This window comes from Plecotus auritus (genome assembly GCF_963455305.1).
Source record: "Plecotus auritus genome assembly, chromosome: 8".
NCBI classification, from domain to species: domain Eukaryota; kingdom Metazoa; phylum Chordata; class Mammalia; order Chiroptera; family Vespertilionidae; genus Plecotus; species Plecotus auritus.
In genome coordinates, this window is record NC_137782.1 from 80224340 (window position 1) to 80249027 (window position 24688).

Consider the following 24688-nt stretch of genomic DNA (forward strand, 5'->3'; position numbering starts at 1 on the left):
TTCCCTGAAGGTTACAACTTTAAGAGAGAAGTCTGGAAAACCCATTTTTTCTTTTTTCCCCATGTTGGCATGAATTTGTCTTCTCTAACAACATATGACCTTCTCTATTTAATGCTTTAAAATGTAACAATATTTATGATTTTTAAAAGAAATTTATTACTTATTGTGAAGGTCTTTTTAAACCAGTTTAGATTTTACGAAAAAAATAAATGGAAATCATCAAAAATTCATTTCCCATTAACTGTCTGAAAATAAACCAAAGGACATTATGTGTGTATAAGTGCACACAGAAATATATATATATATATATATATATATATACATGTGTAGACTATACACATGTGTATATATGTGTGCGTGTGTGTGTATATATATATATGCACTTGTATAAATGTATATACACACATATATCAAAAATGTGTGTATGCGTATTTATTGGAGAAATAGACACCATATTCATCTTTAAAAGAATATTCAGAGAATATCAAGGTGACACTGGCTGAAGAGAAAGGCCAGCGGAAATTCAGGTGAAAATGTTCATTGATTCCCATTGCATCACCTCTGTAATTTTGCAGCTCTCTGTATAAACATTAAATGTCTTATATAGCAGCAAAAATAGTGTCCATATTTTCACAGTTGTGGTATAATTTATGAAATTAGAGAGTAACTTATCAGCTTCTTAATAAAAATGGCAAGTTTTGATATGAGTATATAGTATATAAAAATATATAGTGCTATATAAAAATATTTGGTCTCTATTTCATTTTTTTGCACCAGTATTAACACTAGAATATGTCTAGCTAGTGAAGTTTTTATGATATCCCTGATCCTAATGGAAGAGACATTTATAGCCATTTATTTTTTTAAATGAAAATAAGTAAATCATGATTAATCAGGATAACATTGTTGCTTCCTATTACAAAATGTTCTAAACAAATTTAAAAAGACATGTAAATTAGGAAACTTAACAAGAAAATATTACTTTCCAGAAATTGTGGGATGTGATATGCATTACATAAAAACACTGCCAGCCATTCTAGAAGCAAATAAAATGTTGCCAAAGAGAGATCTAAAAAGCCTGCTTTCATTAATATACATGAAAGATTTATAATTAGCAAATCAATCATACACAAGTAAATCAAACACCTATAGCAGCATTTTTAATACTCAGGTTACATCCCAGTAGCTGGCCATAAAATAAATTTAGGAAGGCAAGACCACCATTTTGTAATAGAGTAAAATAGAGCATTCATATTAATGATAAGCATTGTTTTCTGAAATATATTTTCCAGGGATGTGTCTAAGCGTGTGAAGTGGCTCACAATGTAAAATGCATTTCTGATTGTGGGTCATCAGTCATGGTCAAAATCTATTCTAGAATATATTCATCAGGCCAAACTAAGTTGTACTGTAGTAACGAACAGCCCAAGAATCTCCGTGGTTTAACACAATGAAGCTTTATTTTTTATTTACACAAATCCTACTTAGGATTCAGTGACTCCCCAATGCCATAGACTCCCATGAAGTAGCTCAAAGATTCAGGCTGCTTCAATCTTCAATCTTATGGTTTGTAATCATAACACAGGTGGCTACAATTCATGCAGAAGAGAACCTGTGTGGAGGACTCTTACCCACATTTTTATGTTCAGCCTGATGGAGACATAAAGGTCACTTCAGCTACAGAGCATCGGCCAATAATGGTCAATAACCCTGCCTAAATGTAAGCACCTGGGACAACTAACAGATGGTTGATAAGTATTAGAGACTCTCCCACAAAAAGAGCTTGATGTGCCCTTAAAACATATTCTTAAGTACTGATTTACATGGCAACCCCTCTTTGTGTATTGTACCATGAACAGTATTATTAACTAGCTGTAGCCCACGTGACCACATGCCATTCTAGCAAAACTTAATAATTGATAAAATATTAATATATTTATATTTCATTGTAAAAACAATTTTCAAATGTGTCCTATGATATAATACTTATCATACCCATTAGCAAAATCTTAAGAGAGCCTATGACTAAAAGCAGACATTGAAAGGTGTTAAGGTCCCAAGTCCAATCTTGTGACAAACTGAGAAACTGCTTTTCAATACTTAAGTTCAAAGATTGATTTCTAAAAGATTAAGTTAAAAAACATCATTCTTATAGAGTTACCACTACATGTTAATGTTACTGTCACATAAATTAATAGCAGTGGTTTTCATGTGATCAATGCCTTCATTAGTTGGAGTGATCACATGAAAACCACACACTACAAAACCTTGAGGAAACATAGCCAAGAATTTTATATTTAGAGAGAAAAATGCTGAATTAGGGGAACTGGTACCCTCACAGCCAAAGTAAGTTCTTGGATACAAAGAGTTTAATTTGATAGAAATTTCAAAAAATCAAAAAGCCAAGAATAGAAACAGAGTTTGGGGGAGAAAATAAGAGGTTCTAAAAATTCTGGGAGTTTGAAATAACATCAGCACAGAATGGGCCAGCGAAGGAGATTTGATTGTAGCCAGCTGGGTGGTTCTCTGTCAATAAAAAAGGGTGCTAGGAGGAGCCTGCACTCAGCTCATAGGAGTTAGAAAATGGAGAGTCTGGGGTGAATGCAGGCAGACAGTATCTGGCGTTGTTCAGCAGTAGGGAAACACAGAGACTGGTGTAAAGGGGAATTCCAGTCTCTGAAGAGCTGAAGTCTGTTGAAGAGAGAATCCAATACACTGGGGAAACCATCCCCAGACAAGTGCCTTGAAGCACCATTCTCCTGCCAATGGTCTAATTCTATGCCCACCCACAGCCTCCTGATGCTTTATTTGGCCTCCCAAGGACAGTAACACCAGGAGAGGAGTATTCAGCATTAGGGGTACTAGCATGGCATCTCCAGGAAAGATGGCCCCCCTCTTTGCATTGCAAATTAATCAACTTAGTACTTGAGTTCTTCCATTAGTCTCTTGTGCATTTCATTGCCAAGAATCCTTTCCTTGGGTTCAAGAAAATCTGGTGGAATTTGGTTTTGGATTTACAAGGGACCAGGAATTGAGGTCTGATCTGAGGCAAGTTTTCCAAGCCAGCCTATCAGCTTCATTTTTCTCTTAAAACTTAGAAGAGACTCACTGTTTGTGAACCTGGGAACAGAATGAACTGACCATAAGAAATGCAATTGGCCCAAAGATGAAGACTTTGTCTTTCTAAATTCCTCATGTTCAGTCCTGTGTGGTTTGGGGTGGAATGGGGGCAATTAGAGATCTCAGCCCACAGAGTGTGAGATGCCAGAACAGCCAAATAAGGTTGGGAATTCCCTAGGTCTAATGTTAACCATCACCTAGTTCCACCATAGAGGCTTCAGGCCAACCCTCCTTACCATCCCAGGGCGGGTTGTCCCATCTCATAGCATGCTCAAAGATGTCCCTCTACACCAAAGAGGACACCCAATGGGCTGCCCCAAGCTGGACAAAAGGCAGACACTGCAACCTGTTGTTTTTTTTTCTCTTTTGGCCCCTGTCCTGGAACCACTGACCAATCACAGGTGACAGATAAGCCACCTGGTAAGCTCCTGGTCATAAGGACACAAGCATGTAGGTGAAGGGACAGTTGTGACCAGTAATTGCACCAGCACAGTGAAGTTATTGGCCAAGGATATACTATCTTGGAGAACATACATCTCATTTCAAAAGCCCTATTTCTTTTAATAAAACAAGTCAATTTGGTTTTTGTGGCATCTATTTGCTTTTATCCAAGCATGAGAAATTGGAGTCAAGCATTTATACTAATCAAGGCACCTGAATGATGTCTTTCATTATCAACGCGCCAAATGCCATATGAGTTTGAAGTGACTTCATTCACCAGCAATATCCCAACTACAAACCTATGATATAACAATTTTAGGGGAAACCTCAGTGGAATTTTGCAACGTGAAAGAGGAAAGAAAGAAGAGATGCCAGGTTAGCAGTGTCTCCTGTTATGTAAACTGAATTTTGTATTAGACCCTGCTGGTGCATGCCCTACATCAGGGGTCAGCAAACTACAGCCCAGGGACCCAACCCAGCACACTGCCTGCTTTTGGAATTAGTTTTATTGGAAATAACCATGCCTATTTTTTATTGTCTGTGGCTGTTTCCATGCTACACTGGCAGAGTTGAGTAGTTATAACGGAGGCTGTACAGCCTGTAATTGGGCCTTTCATAGAAAACATTTGCCAACCTCTGCCTTCTAGCTATCTCCTCAGCCCACCCCAGAGGTCACCTATAGACAGTTTTGTACATGCCAAGGAGCTCTCTCCCTACCAGGTGTTCTCTGGCTGCAGAGATGTGCCAGACCTGGTATGCTACAGGCAGAAGTGCCAGGGGATCAATGCCCAGGCCCACCTCACCTGAGGAAGGGAGGGAGCTGGTGCAGAAAGATCCCAACTTCCTGGCCTCCTGTTGAGGCCATTTGAAGATGTGCTGCCTGGTCTCTTCAGTCCCCAGGGGGATGAAACCCCAGTTGCCCACAGCGGTGGCAGCAGGTTAATGCTGCTTGTGTTGGCGCCTCCCTTTCCTGTCTCATGCCCCTTATTCACCAGTCAGGAGACAGAAATTCCAGCAGTGATGTTAACAGAGAGAACTGAATATAAAGCACCCTCAACTGAGTCGTATAAAGAAATATTAACTGCTTAATTAGGAAGGCAAAAGAGAATTCAAGTATCACAAGGACCAAGCAGCCTAACATGGGCAAGAGCCAGGGGCTTGCTGGGACTGTGCTGAGGTCCTGGAGAGTGGCACCACGCACCTGACTCGCCCTCCCGGCCCGTGGGTGGAGAGTGAGTGCACATGGCAGGCCCCTGAGAGACCCAGATGTCTGTGGAGGGACTCAACTGGCTGGTGCAGGTATCTCTGAGGAGATGATCATGGTTCTGCAAATGCTGGAAAAACTGAAAAGTGAATCCAGCTGCTGCTGCAGGAAGTGCTGCCCCCGCCAGGGTGACGAAGTGCTGCTGGGGCAATGGGGACAAGCAGGATGGAGCAGGTCCCTTCTCCCTCTTGATCAGAAATCGAACTTGAGACCCTTTGGTGGGAGGGCCAATGCTCTAATCCGTGAGCTACACCGGCCAGGCGTCCACTTTTTTTATTATCAATTGAATATAAAAATTACCTTTCTTCCCAAAAAATACCCTTGCCTTTTAAAATAAGAATATTAACTGAACATTTAGTACAAAAAATAAAAAGACTTCATGGGGAAAACAAAAAGGTTTGCAGTGGTTTATGCTAAATAAAACCTATATACTGGCCCAAATTCCTAGTACATTCTGGGCACTAACTAATGGTTTCCATCGTTCTCTCTTAAGCTTTTAAACCATAAATATTTTAAAACTGTGCAATGGAGTAGGTTCTCCATTCATCTCTTAGAAAAACAACACAAAAGCACTTTTCTTTATTGAAATCAAAACCTCAAATAAATTCAGAACGAGATCTTTTAAAGCTCTAAATAGAAAGCTGACTCCATTTAATATTCTTTCTATTACCAATAACAAGGAAATAAGAGAATGTAACTTATGACTCCATCAATTTTCTTGTAAGGGTGTGTAGTTGTCTTGCCAGATGCTTTTGTTCAGGCAGATGCACTAATCCATGTGAGCATGTTTACTCTGTATTTTGTATTTTGGAGCACCTACACAGGGAAGGGTTACTTTCTTAATCAGTATAAATAAAAAATCACTTTGGGACTGTTAGTAGAAAAATAGATGCCTAGAGGCCACATAAAAATTTCTGTAAAGTTTCTAGTTTAAAGTCATTTCTATTTCCTAGCATGTGGCACAGTAGGTAACTGTGTATACATGTGCATGTATGTGTGCATGTGTGCACAAGATAATGCACACACAGGTATGTTACAGCGTATTATACTACAGTGACTATTAATAAATCTGCAAGCCTCCCCTTGTCAGCATAGCACACTGTTCTGGCACATAGTATATACTCAATAAATGCTTGTTGGATGAATTAACTCCTAAACAAGGAACTATGAGGTAACATTTGATTTTGCTTTTTAAAACCTGACCTACAGCAGATGGCATGGTGTCCCACTTATATCCCCATGACCTTTACCATTTCCATGTACTTCCATGTTAATGCCCCGGGAGCAGCCCTCCCCACTGGCTGACAGGAGGTGGTGGATGAAAACCCTGCTCCCTCACCCGTAAGGCAGGATAACTCTGTGGCACATGTTCTAGTTACTAGTCCATCTCCCAGAGTCCCTGGGGGAGGGGGCGTGGGGGGATTGAGCTCCAGCTGCCCACAGTGCTAACCAGCCTGGCAGCACACCTCTTACTGGCTGCCTCTATGCCTGCCTCTCTCTCCACTGCCCCACTGGTGCTTCCTGAGATCACATCCCTAAGACACTAAATTCAGCCGTGGCCGACATGGCTTGGTTGGTTGGAACCTCAGTCCATAAACCAAAAGGTGGTGGGTTTGATTCCTGGTCAGGGCACATACCCACACTGCGGGTTCGGTCCCAGTCGGGGTGGGTGTAGAGGCAACCAATGCATGTTTCTCTCTCACATCGACGTTTCTCTTTCTCTCTTTCTCTCTCTCTCTCTAAAAAAAAAAAAAAAAGAAAAAGAATTTAAAAAAATTTTAATTATTAAAAAAGAAAGAAACTACATTCAAAGCCTTGCTTTGGGATCAGCTTCTGGGGGAACCCAAACTAAGACAGATACCTTTAATCATTTTACCTCTAACAAAACGCTCCTCCATGTGAGATTGTGCTTGAAATGCAATGGAAATGAGCGAATGCCATCAACCAGCATTTCCTGTGTGAAATCTAGACACTCTACTGAGTCTCAAAGAACCACTGCGAAGGACATGTCTCTCTCCTAAACAACCACGGTTTGGTGGCCATTTAACAGAGTGTGTCCCCCGCGTGGCTGATGCACCTACATTCCCAAGGCCCCTGTTAATTAGACAAACAATGTGCAAGCAAAACAAACCTTTTTAATTTGGATTCGTTAGAAATGCCAGACAGGCCAACTAAGGTCTAATCCAAACAGGAACCCCTACTCTTCATCATTTGCTCTACACATCAAAGTACATCCCTCCAGTGGCCCAAGGGCATTCCTCCAGAGCCTAGAGGTTGTGAGAGCCCTTGTCTCCCAGTTTCTTCTTGTTTGCCTTTGTCTTTCCAATCAGGGTCTCCACAATAACAGCGGTTTCTTCATATGTCTGAATGCTCTCAGTTGAAAACTTCTCCATGGATTCCATCACTTCCACCCTCTCATAAGCTAAAGTCCCAGGAGGGCTCCTCTCCTGCAAGCTGCCACTCCTATCCCCCTGCCTCTCAGATCCACCCTGACTAGCCCCAGGCCTTTGGGGCCGGGGTGCAGATGGTCCCTGTGGACCAGGTGTGACCACGAGACAGGGCCTCCTGGGCCCTTCATCCTCCTTCTGGCCATCCTGCTTCTCACCCAGACCTTTCAGTTCTTCGGTGTCTCTCTCATCCTCCTTGCCTGCAGTATGCTGGCTGGGCGGGTGTCCATCTTCCCTCCCCTGCAGACACCCCCGTCCATTCTCCCGAGGGGGTGGGGGCTGCTCAGGAGAGGGCTCCATAGCATGGTCCCGATGCAGAGAGCCATCCTCAGTAGAAACAACCACTCCACCCCTGGCTGGGATAGACATGGAACAGAACCCAGGGTCCACGTAACTGGCATTCCCGGAGACAAGCACGTACCGCCCTTTGGGGTAAAGGTCAACTGGGGGCTCCAGCTCCTCGGAGCTTCTCACTCTTTCCTTGACCATCTTGCAGAGTTTTCCAAAGGCTTTGCTTATCTGCCCTCCATCTGGCATGTCCTCTGGACCTCCTTCTGGGGTTGGAGGACTAGCTTCCTCAACCTCTGATTCAAGCTTAGATTCCTCTTCTTCTTTAACTACCACCTGCACCAGCTTTGTGTCTTCTGGGCCTTTCAGTGGTGTGTCTTCCAAATTTTCATCTCCTCTGTCTTTAGCTATAATCTCCTTTTTCCTTGGAATGGTCTTAGGGGGGCCTTTTTGTCTTGGTTTTGCTGTTGTTATATCCTGCACAGCTCTGGCAAAATCTTAAAAATAAAATTAAAAAACAAATGGGCAACAAATCAAATATAACTGTCAATGAAAGAGGGAGAAAATGCATTCACTGAAAATTATGCTATCTGTCTTAGAGACCAATGCTTAGCACTGGGGTGGGTTTACTATTTATGGGGCAAAGTAATGGGGAAAGAGGTCTAGATCTGTAGCATCCATGGCCCATGTTAAGGAGCCACCAATTGTGCAACTTTATACAAGTCACTTGACCCCTCTGGGCTTGCAGAGGGAAGACACTGCTATTCTGACTCTCACAGTTCCCATCCCACTGGGTACAACTTGCTGAGATGCACAATTCTATTGCAAGAACACTTGATAGGAGCAACACCTCCTGTCCCACCTGCTGAGCTCATAGCAGCTACTTGGATCCATAGGGGTCCTCAAACTTTTTAAACAGGGGGCAGTTCACTGTCCCTCAGACCGTTGGAGGGCCGGACTATAGTTTAAAAAAACAACTATGAACAAATTCCTATGCGCACTGCGGGCCCGGGATGAGTCGGCTGCTAAGCAGGATAGGCAGTGGCACCCAGCGGGCTGGATAAATGTCCTCGGCGGGCCGCCTGTGGCCCGCGGGCCATAGTTTGAGGACCCCTGAAGAGGTAACCTCTCACAGGTGCAAGAAACCTTCCCCAAACGACTGAATGTTGAAGGCAGAAGCCATGCTTGCCAACCAATCTCAGTTGTGAAGAGAAGAAAAAAATGAGCAATAATTGAGCATGTTCTTTGCTCCAGACACTTTTGTATAGAATAGTTCATTTAATTAAGGGGGGGTGCAATTCAATACTCAGAATATTGAATTGTACCCCCCCATTAAATATGTCTCATATGAAGATAGCATTCCCAAGGTAGTCTGTCCCCACAGTTATGATTTTTTCCCCTGTGACCTTTCTGGCTCAGTCCCTTAGCACCTGTGGGAGTGCATCTGAGAGGGAGAGAAGGAGACCTCCCCTAAAAGAGTTTACTTTCCTGATAGGTTGGAAGGAAGCATGAATGTTAAGTTCAAGAAGAAAGCCACTTAATTTTTTCCATTTTTTTGAGGGCAGAAAGCAGCAGAAGTCAGGGGTGGGGAGCATTACCTTTTCCGCTGGGTTGAGGGCTGAGAGAGGCTCCACGGCCCGTGGTGAATAGAGTGACAGGCACTTCAAAGAGGGTGGAGCTCAGCCTGGCAGAAAGACCAGAAAGAGGTGGTCACCATCTCTAATTCAAGCTACACAGATGGTTAGGGGATAAAAGTGACCCACTAATTATGAGCAAAAATAACAAAAGCATTCCCTAGACCAGGGGTGGGCAAACTTTTTGACTCGAGGGCCACAATGGGTTCTTAAACTGGACCGGAGGGCCGGAACAAAAGCATGGATGGAGTGTTTGTGTGAACTAATATAAATTCAAAGTAAAGGAGCAGAGGGGAGAGCAAGAGAACCCTCTGTTCTTTCGGCTCCGCGGGCCAGATAGAACAGCCGAACGGGCCGGATCCGGCCCGCGGGCCATAGTTTGCCCACGGCTGCCCTAGACCAAACTTCTCATGAGCCATATAAACATTTGCACACTGAATGAGAATGTAAAGGAAATAATCATTGCTTTGAGCTCAAGTCACAAACTGTGAAACACACAGAAACATTGTAAAGTGGGAATTGCTTATAATCTCACAATGCCACTATATTAAACAGGGGGGTTTTGTTGTTGTTGTTTTGGTTTTTTTTTGTTTTGTTTTTTGTTAATATATTTTTATTGAATTGAGAGAGGAAGTAAGAGGGAGAGACAGAAACACCAATGACGAGAGAGAATCATTGATTGGCTGGCTCCTGCATGCCCCACACTGGGGACTGAGCCCACAATCTGGGTACGTGCCCTGTCCAGGAATCAAACCATGATGTCCTGGTTCATAAGCCAATGCTCAATCACTGAGCCATGCCAGCTGGGCAGTTGTTGTTTTGTTTTTTAATAAAACAATCCCCATCCCAGGTTGAAGTATTTAGGGCAACCAGGGTATAATATCTCCAATTTGTTATTTTAAAAATAATATGCATTATATATATAAATAAAGAGGGAAAAAAGCAGTTGAGACAAAACATAAGCAACTGGTGAATCTGCATAAAAAGCATTCAGGAGTTGCATGTTCAATGCTTATAACATTTCTATCAATTGGAAATTAGTATATTAAGACTTATTTTCATAAATGTGTGCATAAAATGTTCACTGTGGCATAAATATAATTTGGAATTATGCATGATACATTGACGGTAACGAGAGGAAAAAAATCTTACTTTCCCTGTTAAACACTCAAGTAATTGCTGCTAAGACAGAGCACCCAGAGAAAAGAAAGAACTGCTCTTTGTGCAATACTTCTGGACCCTTCTATTTTAATTCAATCTAAACCTCAAATATCAGCAAGAATGAATCAAAGAATCACAGCTAAATAGAGAATCAGAATCCTTATATGAAGCGGTGGTCTCCAATCTGCTTTCTGATGATAAAATTGGATATGAATATCCATACAGCCATAGATGTAGATGTAGATAAAGATACAGATAACATAGATGTAGAGGTAGGTTAGGAGTGGGTAGAAATGATATTGATGTAGTTGTAAGTGTAAGTGTAGATGTATATAATGTATACTAGAGGCCCGGTGCACGAAATTCATGCATGAGTGGGGAGGGTCCCTTAGCCCGGCCTGCACCCTCTCCAATCCAGGACTCCTTGGGGGATGTCCAACTGCCTCTCACAATCAGGGATTGCTGGCTCCTAACCGCTCACCTGCCTGCCTGCCTGATTGCCCCTAACCCCTCTGCCTGCCTGATTGCCCCTAACCACCTTTGCCTGCCTGCCTGATCGCCCCTAATTGTTCTCTTACCAGCCTGATCATGCTTAACTGCTCCCCTGCTGGCTTGAGCACCCCTAACCGCCTCTGCTTTGCCCCACACCTGGGACCCAGGATTCCCTCCTCCGGCGGGTCGCAGGCACCTGGGACCCAGGCTTCCAACCCTCTGGCTGGCTGCAGGCACCCAGGACCCGGGCGAGCTTCGCCCAGCCGGTTGCAGCCACAGGGGACCATGGGCAGGTGGCTTTACCCAGCCTCAGCCACAGGCGCCCAGGACCACTGGGTGGGTGGCTTGTCCCTCTCCCAGGCTGCAGGCGCAGGCACAGCTGCTGGCGCCCGGAACTGCGGGGCGGGCGGCTTGTCCCTCTACCGGGCCCACAGCCTGGCTGGTCCCCATTCCTCTCTCCCCAATGTTGAGTGTTTGAGCCGTTATGGCGTCAGGGCATGATGACCATTTGCATATTAGCTCTTTATTATATAGGATAATATAGATATAGGTATGGGTATAGATTATATAAATGTAGATGTAGGTGTAGGTATAAGTATAGACTTAGATGGTGTGATTGTAGACAATATAGATGATACAGATGATACAGAAGTAGGTAATGTAGTGTGTAGCTGTAGATAAAATGAATGTAGATATACTAGTAAGTATAGATGATATATATGTAGATTGTGCACATGTAAGTTTAAGCATAGGCACAAATATAGATGATATAGGTAGAGGTGTAGATGATGTACTGGTAGGTAATGCAGATGTAGGCATAGATGTACACATTCATGCAGATGGTGTAGATACAGATGTAAATGTAGATACAGGTATAAGTGTGGGCATAGATGATGTAGAGTAGAAGGTGTAGATTTAGCTCTAGGTAAAGGTGTAGATGTAGATGAGATGGAGACAGAGACTGAGACTGAGATTTATTTCCCAGCTTGAAGTGAGTGGCGTTCAAGTCACAGCTCCATTATGAACAAGACCAGATAGCATATTGACGGCCACCTTACAGACCCAACCAGGTGGTACAAATCATGCTGGCAGTAGCAGTAATAACACCAACAGCTCAAACTACTTGAGGTACCAGGCACTGTGCTAGAACCTCACCTGCAGCATCTCCTTAAATACTCCTGATCATTCCATCTGCTAAGACAGTTATGTCCCCAGAGGCCCATGGAGCAAATAGTAGCCTTCTCCATGAGGCCTTTTCTGACTACCCAACTCAAAATTTCAAGCATTCCCACCATCAGCCTCATCTCCATTCCCCTCTTCCCTGCTATAATCTTCTCCATAGCACTTGTCATAGGTCATACTCCCTCTGTTACACATTCATTCATCATCTGCCACCCCCACTAGTATTCAAGGCCCATGAGATCATGGATTTTGTGTTTCACTCCCTGCCACCTTCCCACTGCCTAGAGTTGGCACACAAAATGCACTCAGCAAGGATCTGTGGAATGAGTGATTGAGCAGTATGGAGAGGCACTCCCTCGCTGTCCCTCTGTGACTACACCTGCTGCCTTCGTTCTCAATGATCCGATGATAGCGGTGCAGCTCGTTCTTCAGGGTTTGCTGGGCGACCACCAGCTGCCGGCAGTCATAGAAAGACTTCTCCAGGCTCCTCTCAGTCTCTTCAATCTCCTTCCGCAGGGTTTCAATCTGCTCATTATAAAGCTGAATCTCGTCATCGTAACACTCGTGGGCGTCTTTAATAGCTTGTTCCAGGGTCGCTGTCTGTGGGCAAAGACACAGTTGTAAGGAAACCCATCCCATCCTCTCCCTTAAGACCCAGACTTGACAGGGGAAATCTGGACTCAGCGTGTCAAGTTTTGTTTATTTCTCATCAGCAATGGAATCATTTTGGAATCCTTAAGCCCAAGAGGACTGTGAAAACTGAGCTCCCTCTCCTCACACCTGCACAGCACCCACTGAAATCAGCCCTCAACATAGCCCCCCCAAAGGCAGTCTGAAGATGACAACCTCAGGAAATAAGAAGACTGCTGTCCATGGAATAAAATGTACAACTCAAATAAAGTATATTCTTCATACTTTATGAGTTGGCATAAATCTGATAGCCAAAAAAATAAGTAAAAAGAACACATACTAAACAGATAAGATGCTAATTTTACTGAAATAATTCAGGGGGGAGAGTGTTTCCTTGTTCTTATTTAATCGCTATGGTGCTTTAATTTTCCCGATTGGCCAGTCAGAAAAGGCCTCTACTAGCCAAAATGTGTGTGCATGTGTGCATGTGTTTTTGCATGTGTGTGCACATTTGTGTCTACATAAAATAACTTCAGGGAAATATTATTTGCATATTAATTCAAGGGAAGTAAAAATTAAGGTGGGAAAATAGAAAAAGTGGCCTGATATTCACTTTTAGAGCTTCTGACAATGTACAAAGAGCCATTTACAAAACCAGAAACAGATTCACTGGTTGCCAGCGGCAAGCGGGAGGTGGGGAAGGGGTTGACCACAGCTGAGGGAATTTTGGGTGAGGGAACTTTCCTAAATCTTGATTGTAGGTAGGTTACTGCATATATTTGTCAAACAGGCGTACTGTGCACTGAAGATGGTGACACTATATGTAAAGATCACCTCAGTTTAAAAAATTATGAGACCCTTGGAAACCTGATCCCTCACTGGACACTTAGTGATACTATAGAATTATTATTAATTTTAAAGGTGGGTTAATGGTCTTGCATTCTATAAAAATAACCTCCACCTGCTGGAGATGTATGTTGAGATATTGCTGGGTAAGATGACATGGTGTTGGGACTGCTTCAGAATTCCACGAGACCTGGGGTCCTGAGACTGTCCTCTCACTTTTATCTGTTTGAAGTATTCTGAACAAAGAGTAAAAGGAAAGACTGTGTATGAAGAGACCTATTGCCCCCTTTGAGTAGGGGTTCCCCAGCCTGGAGTGAGAGAGTAATGACTGTGTTGGTGAGTTCTAATGTGGATCAACTCATCAGCCTCACAACCTTAGGCTGTTGTTATTCCCACTTTACAGATGAGGAAACTGAGGCACACAGGCAGTGACTTGGTCACAGATACAACAGCAGGATTCAGACCCACCTTTGCAGGCTGAGACACTTTCAGAAATTAAGGACCCTGCTGCCTCAGCCTCCTCCCAGCTGTAGATGAACAGTGTGCATGCTCACACACGCACACATGCACATGCGCGCGCGCGCACACACACACACACACACACACACACACACTCCAAGGCCCAGGGAATACTCACCATTCCCACAGGTCAACAGGCAAAAATCAGCCTACTCTTACAGAAGACACAAGACACAGGGGACTCGGTGTGAGCCCCATCAGACCCTCCCCCCGCCCCGCAAGTGTGTTCTCACTAGGAATATGTCATCTGTAATCTTTGGACCGCCAGGGCAAGCACGATCTTTCTTATATCTCATGAGTTGGTGGGTGGTAGGTGGCTGTCCTGTGGTAGAGTCTGTGGGAGGACCACCTGCTCAGGGCGGAAGGCTCCGTGGATGAGTCACAACCTGTGACTGGCACTGGTGCTCCACGTGGTTCTGCCTGAGACAACCAAGATTCCAAAGTCCAGTGAAGTGCTGACCAGGTTTATAAAACGGGACTTATGCCCACATCTATGTGGCCCTTATAGCTCAATCATTTAAACTATTCATCAGAAGGAGGGGTGTTCAGGAAAAATAATAAGAGGCCCATCTTCACCAGCTCCAAGGAGGCTCACGCGATGTCTCTGGGTGAGCTACCTCAGCACAGGCATAGGGCACTGTCCAGCACCAGCCTGGCTACAGGAGAACAAGACACAGACCCTCCGTCTAGGAGCCTACAGTTCCGTGGTGAAGGCAGCCCGGTCACAAAGACATGCCCAGAGCATCACGGAGCACACAGAGGCCCTCTGGCACTGAAAGGTGTCAGAGGCTTCCAGGGCGTAGTGGGACTGATCCTGGGTACTGAAGAGAAAAAGGGACTTCCAGAAAGAGGAGTGATGAGCAAAGGAGCGGTGTCAGGAGCCACAGGACCACAGGAGAAGACAGCAGCCCACAGCCAGTCCAGGGGTTCTTAGAGAAAAGCAGCCAAGTGGACACTGGAGAGAGGCAGGTGGAAGGTGTGTGCCATGTGGCAACTTGAACTTCCTGAGCTTGGCAGTAAAGGTTGAATGAAAGAGTAAGTGTTCAAGCATAGCTGTGGGGCTCACCTTTGCACAGCAGGGGTAGATAGGGACCCAGGGCAGTGCCTCACCGTGAACCCCATCTGAAGGGTGACCTCCTGCTTCAGTCCTCTTAGGCCCCCAGACTCCTTTTGATCCAAGGTCTTTTTAAAAAAGGAAATGGCCTTGGCCAGGTGGCTCAGTTGGGTGGAGCCAGGTTGTGGGTTCAACTTGGTCAGGGTGCATACAAGAGGCAACTGACAGGTGTTTCTCTCTCACATCGATGCTTCTCTCTCTTCCTTCCTCTCTCTAAAAATCAATAAAATCATATCCTTGGTAAAGATTATTTTTTAAAAAGGAAACAGAAGAAATCAAGTCTTTCACTGATTACACAGTCTTACCCAAAACTACCACTAGGTGGTGTTAAGTGACTTCAATGAAAATATCATAATTGTTGGTAGGCTCACACTTTCCAAGTAAAACATGACATTTTTTTACTTTCCTGTCACAGAAATTCTTAGTCAACGCAATTTAGGCAACCTCCTATAAGAAGTGCCACCCCGAGAGAAAACCAAGATGGCGGCATAGGTAAACACTTGAACTTGCTGCCTAGCACAACCACTTCAAAACTACAACTAAAAGACAAAACAGACATCATCCAGAACCACAGGAAGGCTGGCTAAGTGGAAATTCTACAACTAGAAGCGAAGAGAAAAACACACTGAGACTCAGAGGAGCTGTGGAAGTAAAGGCAGAGGTACTAAGGCGCGCGTGTGGAGAGGGCTGGCAACTGAGTACACAGCTGGCTTTTTCAATCTGCAGGGAGACACAAGCTCCCGACTGCTCTGAACTCCAGTTCCAGGCGAGACTCTGGGGACCCAGATTCATATGGGGAGAAACTGGACTGTCTGGCAGCAGGCAGAACTCTAGGGCAGCTTTCTCTCAGAGGTGCTTGCAGCAATTACCAAGGGACACTGAGACCCAGGGGCCTCTTAGGACAGCGCTGATGGTCAGCCATTGCTGTTTGCTCCGCCCTGAGACTCTGCCCCATCCAAGCTGTGCACAGAGGCTTTTGCATAAGGATGGCCTTGTCCTTTGAAATCTAAACTTACCTCACAAACTGCAGCTGAGTCTGAGAGACCCAGAACATCCAAAAGAAGGCCCAAGGCCCCACAGCAGCTTGCATTGCTTCACAGCTGGGCCTCATCTGGGCACCTCCAAAACCCAAACAAAGAAGAGGAATCTGCAGATCTCTTCGTAGCTCCTGCTGGGTGGCCTCAGGCAGAGGCTAAATTAGCATCTCCTTGGAGATCCAAGAGCCAGTGTACCCAGGAGTCAGAGTAGAACCATCCAGATTACAACTCCTCACATCCATAAGGGACACACTCAGGGGGCAGATTCAGTGAGCACCAAAGCCCACTGAAGCAAGTCTTGCCTCATAAGGGTGTCTCCAGCACAGAAGTTCTCCCATCATAGACACAGCTGATCCTCACAGCCAATTGGCCTGGAGGTCAATTCCTCCCAGTGATACCAACAACAATCAAGGCTTAACTACAACAAGACTGTGCACACAGCCCACAAAGGGGTGCGCCAAGAGGGTCCACCTCATGTAACTGGGGAGACTGAGCCACTGGGCCCTATAGGACACCTAGCACACAAAGCCACTCTATGAACACAGGGAAGCAGCCAAAATGCGGAGACAAAGAAACAGGTCACAAATTACAGAAATGGAGGAAATCAAACTACTGGATATAGAGTTCAAAACCACGGTTATAAGGTTTTTCAAGAATTTTCTAGAAAAGGCCGATAAATTTCATGAGACCCTCGAGGATATGAAAAAGGACCAACTAGAAATTAAGCATACACTGACTGAAATAAAAAATAATATACAGAGATCCAACAGCAGAGTAGAGGATCGCAAGAATCAAGTCAAAGATTTGAAATACAAAGAAGTAAAAAACACCCAACCGGAAAAGAAAAAAGAAAAAAGAATCCAAAAATATGAAGATAGTGTAAGGAGCCTCTGGGACAACTTCAAGTGTACCAACATCAGAATTATGGGGGTGCCAGAAGAAGAGAGAGAGCAAGATACTGAAAACCTATTTGAAGAAATAATGACTGAAAACTTCCCCCACCTGGTGAAAGAAATAGACTTACAAGTCCAGGAAGCGCACAGAACCCCAAACAAAAGGAATCCAAAGAGGACCACACCAAGACACATCATAATTAAAATGCCAAGAGCAAAAGACAAAGAGAGAATATTAAAAGCAGCAAGAGAAAAACAGTTAGTTACCTACAAGGGAACACCCATATGAATGTCAGCTGATTTCTCAACAGAAACTATGCAGGCCAGAAGGGAGTGGCAAGAAATATTCAAAGTGATGAATAGCAAGAACCTACAACCAAGATTACTCTACCCAGCAAAGCTATCATTCAGAATTGAAGGTCAGATAAAGAGCTTCACAGATAAGAAAAAGCTAAAGGAGTTCATCACCGCCAAACCAGTATTATATGAAATGCTGAAAGGTATTCTTTAAGAAGAGGAAGAAGAAGAAAAAGGTAAAGATAAAAATTATGAACAACAAATACATATCTATTAACAAATGAATCTAAAAATCAAGTGAAAAAATAATCTGATGAACAGAATAATCTGGTGAATATAATAGAATCAGGGGCATAGAAAGGGAGTGGACTGACAATCCTCGGGGGGAAAGGGGTATTGAGGGTGTGGGAAGAGACTGGACAAAAATCATATACCTATGGATGAGGATAGTGGGGGGGGATCAGGACAGTAGGGGTGGGGGCATGGGGTCGGGTGGGAACCAGGTGTAGGGGAGCTATGGAGAGAAAAAAGAGAAACAACTGTAATAATCTGAACAATAAAGATTTTAAAAAAAAAAAGAAGTGCCACCCCCAAAGGGATGGGTGCTGTGTCTCTCATCCTGTGGACTAGTGTCCTCAAATTTAAACCTGTGGAAACACCTGTTGGAACAGAGCTTGCTGATTCGGTAGGTCCGGGATGGGTCCCTGAGTGTGCAGGTCTGTCAGGTTCCCAGATGCTGCTGATGCTGCTGGTTCAGGCCCCTGCTATGGAGGGTTCTGAAAGCATCAGATGCCCTAAACACAGGCAGAACCAGCTGCCACAGCCCTGTCCAGCTGGAGCCCCCAAGCCACAAGGGGCTCTCCCTCCTCTATCCCCCACCAAGTCCCACAGTCATAGCTGGCCTCAGTTTAGCTACTACTTTGTGCAGCCACTAAAACCTTTTAAAATCAGCAAAAAGCCAGCCATCAACACCTTCTGTGGAGGACCCGAGCCAGGGACTTAGGTGGACCAAATATAGAACATTCTGACGCAACTTGGTACCCACCTTACCCCAGTGTGGTTCCTGGACTGGCAGCAGCACCTGGGAACCTAGAAATGCAAATTCTTGGGCCATACCTACTGAGTCAGAAACTCTTGGGTAGGCCCAGTCACATCTGTATTTTAATTAAAGCTAACTAAGCAAAATTCCAGTCCCCATGACCTTTGCCGCTTGGTGTTACACTCATGAATATGTTTGTTACATGTTGACAGGGACTTTGCAGATATAATTAAGGTTCTTAATCAGTTGACCTTAAAAAACACAAAGATTATTCTAGTTATTCCTAATCACATGAGACCTTAAAAGCAGAAGTCAGAATGATAAAATGCACAAGAAAAATGCGCAGCACCATGGCTGGCTTTGAACATGAAGGGGGCCACAACCAATGAATGCTGGTGGCCTCTAGAACAACTCCTAGCCAATAGCCAGCCAAGAAACAGGGTCCTTGGGCCCACAGGCACATAGAATTGAATTCGGCCAACACCCTGAATGACACTGGAAGCAATTCTCCCCTAGAGCCTCCAGATGAGGGTACCCAGGCAGGCCAATGTCTTTATTTCAGCCTGTGAGACCCAGAACCAGCCTGCCCAGACTTCTGACCTCTAGAACTGTGAGATAAAGGAGTGCTGTTTGAGCCCCTGCATCTGTGGTAATTCGCTGTGGCAGGAAGAGAAAACTAACACAACGTGTTTCATCAGACTTACTGCTATAGTTTGTTATAGCAGTCGCCCCCTTATCTGAGGGGGATATGATCCAAGAACCCTAGTGGATGCCTGAAACCGAAGATAGTACCGAATTTTCACCTTTTTCCAATTAAAGGGAGCACTTTACAGCTTCTCTTTGGCATATAGGAATTGCCAGCATCACTACTCTTGTGCTTTGGGGCCATTATTAAGTAAAAGAATGGTTACTTGAACACAAGCACTGTGATACCACAACAGTGGATCTGATAACCCCAGATGACTACTAAATGACTAACGGGCAGAAAACATATATAGTGTGGAGACGCTGGACAAAGGGATGATTCACACCCTGGGTGGGAGGGAGAGGGACAGCACAGGATTTCATCATACTACTCGGAACATCACTAAATTTAAAACTAATGGGTTGTTGATTTCTGGAATTTTCCATTTAATATTTTCACACCACAGCTGACCATAGATAACTGAAATCATGGAAAGCAAAACCACAGATAAGGGGAGATAGTGTATATAAGCACACATATTACATAGGATATGCTTTGGTAATAATTTGATAATTGTTTCAATATAATTGGCTTCCTCTTCATTATGTGTACTTTATTGTATGTACATATATTTAACATTTTTCTGAGGGGGGTCCATGAGCTTCACCAGACTAGCAGTGGGGGGCACGGCACAGAAGAGGTGAAGCCCCTATTGCCACCCCTGAAATTCAGAAAGAAAATGACATCAGGGTAAAATGAGTAAGTCTTTCTGCAGCAGCTGCAGGTGGGGTCAGGTAACCACTCAGAGAGTTTTATTTCATACTCTCAGAAAGTAGGTTCATCCTTTATGCAATGTTTTATTTTTATACTCAACAAGCACTCAAATGGACATGGAGGGAGAAAGCTTCTTTGCCCTGGAACTGAACTCACCACCTTGGCCTGGGCTCTCGCCTTTCTCAGCATCGGGACAGTGCTCATCAGCTTCTTCCCAGAGCCACAGGGAGAAACACCGGTTACATCAAAAACCACACCAATCATACACATGTGTATTTGAACAAATAGATACATTTAAGTATACCTACATATTTAAAACAAGGTTTCACAAAACAAATCCTACTTTTTTATTGCTATGCACTCTGTTGTTTCTTTCCCTACCTTGGTCTATTGTTGTCCATTTCTTCTTTTTTAATTCCAGTTGATTCTAGTGAAGTCACACACACATGTGCACACATACACATATATACACATATAAATATACTAGAGGCCCGGTGCACGACATCCGTGCACTTGGGCGCGGGGTCCTTCAGCCTGGCCTACACCCTCTCAAAGTCCCGGAGCCCTTGGGGGATATCTGACTGACGGCTTAGGCCCGCTCCCCGTACAGGGTAGTTGGACATCCTTAGTGCTCCCGCCACTGCCACTGAACTTGTCAGCCGTCAGCCCAGCTTGTGGCTGAGCGGTGCTCCCCCTGTGAGCACCTGACCACTAGGGGACAGCTCCTGCATTAAGTATCTGCCCTCTGGTGGTCAGTGCACATCATAGCAACCAGTCATTCCGCCATTCAGTCAATTTGCACATTACCCTTTTATAATATAGGATACACACACTTCTATACATACATATATACATGTACATATTACACACATGTACACATACACACATGTGCATACACACACAACACACACACACACCTGCCGTATATCCTCTCAGGGCCTCAAAGGAAGCCAAACACTACCAAGTTACCAAAGCATGTACCATGGAAACAGGATGGAGCTTTTCTGTTGAGTTTAGTTTTCAAAATAAGATTTAGCCCCCAAAAGGGGGGGGAGGGGTGGATATGAGAGTTTTCCACTAAGAAATTCTGAGCAGGGTAAATACTCTTTCCCGGGTTTGTAATCCAAAGGAGCAATTTGCAGTCATGAGGAGAGAAACAGGAAGCACAGATTTGAGGAAGTATAGAATAAAAATCCCAACATGTGTCCATTTCTTATTATTTTTAAAAACAATTTAAGTTTAAACTAGGCAACCCCAGGCACATAGGTGTGTTGAGTTTGTGAGAATCACTGAACTGGATACGTGTGCACTCCTCTGCAGACACCTGACACTGAATAAAACATGTTGTAAACCCTGGTTCACACGGGTGGCTGAATGCCCCACAGGAAGCAGTAGACAAGAGGACGCAGGGCCTACCTGGGCCTGCAGCTCGGCTCTCTGTGCCTGCAGGAGAGACAGGACTTCCTGGCTCTCCTCCAGCTGACCCTGAAGGGTGGTCGCCTCTCGTTCCATCAGAAGCTTCTCCTGCACAAAGAAGGCCAGATTCAGAACTCACACACACTTGACGTACCAGGCCAGAGAATCCAAAAAGGGAAAGGACAAGGAAGGCATGGGACCCCATTATGTTCTGCATGTTTGTCCCCCCACTTACAAATCCATATGCTGAAGCCCTAACCCCCCGTGGGTGGGACCTTCAGGAGGTCATTATTTAGATGAGGTTATGAGGGTGGGGCCCCAGGATGGAATTAGTGTCCTTATAAGACACCAGAGCTCTCCCTCTCTTTGTGCTGCATCCTGAAAAGACAATGTGAGGACATGCAGGAGGCCGGCATATGTAAGCCAGGAAGTGGATTTGCACCAGGAACCAAACCTGCCAGCACCATGATCTTAGACATGAAGCCTCCAGGACTGTGAAAAATACATGCCTGTTGTTTGAGTTATCCAGTCTGTCTCCAACTTCTAAGCCATTAATGCTGTGAGGGCAAGTAAAGTGCAGAGACAGTGTCGGGAGACCTGTACTTTAGAGGCAGTTGTGCCACAAACTGGATGAGAGATTCTGGACAAGGCCCCTTCCCTTCTGTCTAAAGGAAAACTTGGAAGGCAGTTTCCCATTGGGCTCTACTCTCCATGTCTGTGCAGACGGCCGGGTCAGTATGAGCCCTGAGCCATCAACTCTGCTAAGACATCGCTGCTTCAAAAAGCAGAAGTCAAGGGGCACCAGGGAAGCCGGGGACATGGTAAGGAAGCTGCGCCACCTGTCAATGCTTCACGGAACGTCCTGGAGATCTCACAAACTCTCCACTCTCTGTAGAACAGGCACCCGTTTCCAACCCGCCTCTCCACTGTTTATTGGAAAACGTCCAAATTGCTTCACGAGAGCCTGACTGGTCAAGAGCAGTGCCTTCTGACGCAGGGCATGTGGCCTCACAGCCAGGCAAAATCAGAAACAAGCATTTTCCCAATGCACCCATGTTCAAGGCCACAGGCTTAAGGCAGCCCCCTGCTCTCCAACACCCTGCAAAGTGGCTGGAGCAACCACACAGGCAGAGAGACAGCTAGAGCAAGACAGACATGCTTAAAGGGAGGAAGTGAGTGTGGCCCTGTGGCCTGACCACACAGGGAAGGCAGGACTTGAGATGTAACTGCACAAGAATCCTCTCCTGGTGTGCAGTTTTGTGTTTCTGGGTGCATGAAGGAATGCATGCTCTCAGTGGCTCTAAGTTCGTTTGTCTCTGTCCTCTTTGTTTCTCTGTGTCTTAGTCCCCACCTTCCACCTCAAAGATGCAGACAAGATGGTGGTTGGGAGCAGAAGGGGCCTCATGCCCATGTGAACCAGGAAATGGAGGATATATACCACACTGCGAACTCTAGACCTGCAGCCTCGGGCTGGAGAGACTGCCTCCCTCCAGCACCCTGCCTGCTTGTCTGGCCCCACCTTCTTCATCTCACATCCCTCCCCACACCTGCCTACAGGGTGCCTCTCACATAGCTGGCCCTTGGATACTTATTAAAGAGGAAGGAAGACAGCCCTGCAGCTGTCACTGGTAGCTGGCACTAACGGCCAGGCCATGATGCTCCCTACCATAAACTTATAAACAATGCCACCCCCAATATCCAAAGATGTCACTCTGGGACCATGGGGGAACCAGACAGAAATACGACCCCCTGAAACTGTGTCTGAGCTCAGATCAAAAGACCTCTGTGCAACCACAGAAATGGCCAACCATCCACTCTCCCTGATAACACAAGTGATGCTGCTGAATTACCAGGTACAGCTTTAGCCACACTCCATTTCTCTGCCCCCTTTATAGAAATTATCAAAATACTCAGCCATAGGACCAGCCCCTCATGAGAGCACCCAACCCAGAGCAGGGCCCTGCCTACCTGACCCTTCCCCACAGATACCCTACAGTCTCCACGGTGTACACCCTCCCTTCCTGCAGTGAAAAATGAACTCAGCTTTTTGTGACTACAGGTGTGAACCCAGTGGACTCTGGTTAGAGGGCACTGATATGATGCTTACCGACACGTTAACCAGTTGACCTTGTTCCTGTAATTAGCACCGCTAATTACACCCTCATTTGAGCAAATGTGGTAGACATATTTTCTAAGACATTAACAAGAATCAATGAAACAAACCTGAAAGTGACCATTTAACTCATATGTAGAGTTTTTAAGCTAAGATTAATAAAGAATGTGGTATCTGTGTTTCTCCATCTTTAACATGCACATGGATCCCTGGAGATCTTGCTAAAATGGAGATTTTTATGCAAATTCTGTATTTCTAACAAGTTCCTGGGCGATGTTAATGATCCACTAATAATCATTGATGCTCTCAAAGTAATTCCAGACAGCCTCTATAATCTTACAACTCAGAAGAATTCTGTTACAGGGAAAAGATGATATGATTTTAAAAGCATGCTATAGTCCAGCCAATGTGGCTCAGTGGTTGAGCATCGGCCCATGAACCAGGAGGTCATGGTTCATTTCCCAGTCAGGGCACCTGCCTGGGGTTGTGGGCTCAATTCCCAGTAAGGGGCGTGCAGGGGGCAGTTAATTGGTGATGTTTCTCTCTCCTCGATGTTTCTATCTCTCTCCCTCTCCCTTCCTCCCTCTAAAATCAATAAAAATATATTTTTAAAAAATAAAATAAAAAGTGTGTTACGGTGTAAAACACCTCTAAATTACAAGAAAAAAATGTTTGCAAAATGAAAATGAGGTATTTGGAAATAAATCGCTGACAAAGGAAATTAAGGTTTCAGGAAACACTACTTTAGGCCTTTGTAGCAAATTTGGATACATCAGTTGAGAAGAACAGGAACCTGAAATGATTGTTAGTAGACAAAAATATCCCAATGAAGGCCCAAAAAAGTAACTTTTCTGCCTCTTAGATGTTACTTGGCAGGATTCAAGAGTGTCTTTGAAAGTAAATTTGGGAATTTCTTTAACTTTGACATAAAAAATTTAAGTTAAAACAAAAACGCAAGTAGTCAGCTACCCCAGCCCACTGGTTATACAGGTGGTGGATTAATTGGCTGGGCATGTGGTCTGTGTAGACTTCTGGGCAATTCCAGGTGTCACCAGGGTTCAGAACCACTGTCTAAGTCATCCTTACAAAACACACACACACACACACACACACACACACACACACACACACACACAAAGCAACAACAACAGACTTTTATCAGTTGACCAGTCCACAGAACCCTGTACCAGAATACCACACCCTCCGGAAACCAGGACAGTTTTAATTGTATCCTTTCCATGTATGTTTGAATGTGTCATATTATGTATCACGAAATCCCATAGAACATGTTAAGAA

At 44.6% G+C, this 24688-nt stretch overlaps 1 protein-coding gene across 1 annotated transcript in view; it reads right to left on the reverse strand.

Moving 5' to 3' along the window:
• Window positions 1–6941: 6941 nt before the first annotated feature.
• The window catches only part of BFSP1 (beaded filament structural protein 1), a 73263-nt gene continuing 55516 nt past the window's right edge, over window positions 6942–24688 (reverse strand). Inside the window, exons 7-10 of the mRNA XM_080683686.1 lie at window positions 21280–21387; window positions 12409–12629; window positions 9159–9244; window positions 6942–8057 (exon numbers count right to left, since the gene is read on the reverse strand). Coding sequence (XP_080539812.1) covers window positions 7093–8057; window positions 9159–9244; window positions 12409–12629; window positions 21280–21387 — 1380 coding nt within the window. The 3' untranslated portion in view covers window positions 6942–7092. The remainder of the gene's footprint in view (window positions 8058–9158; window positions 9245–12408; window positions 12630–21279; window positions 21388–24688) is intronic.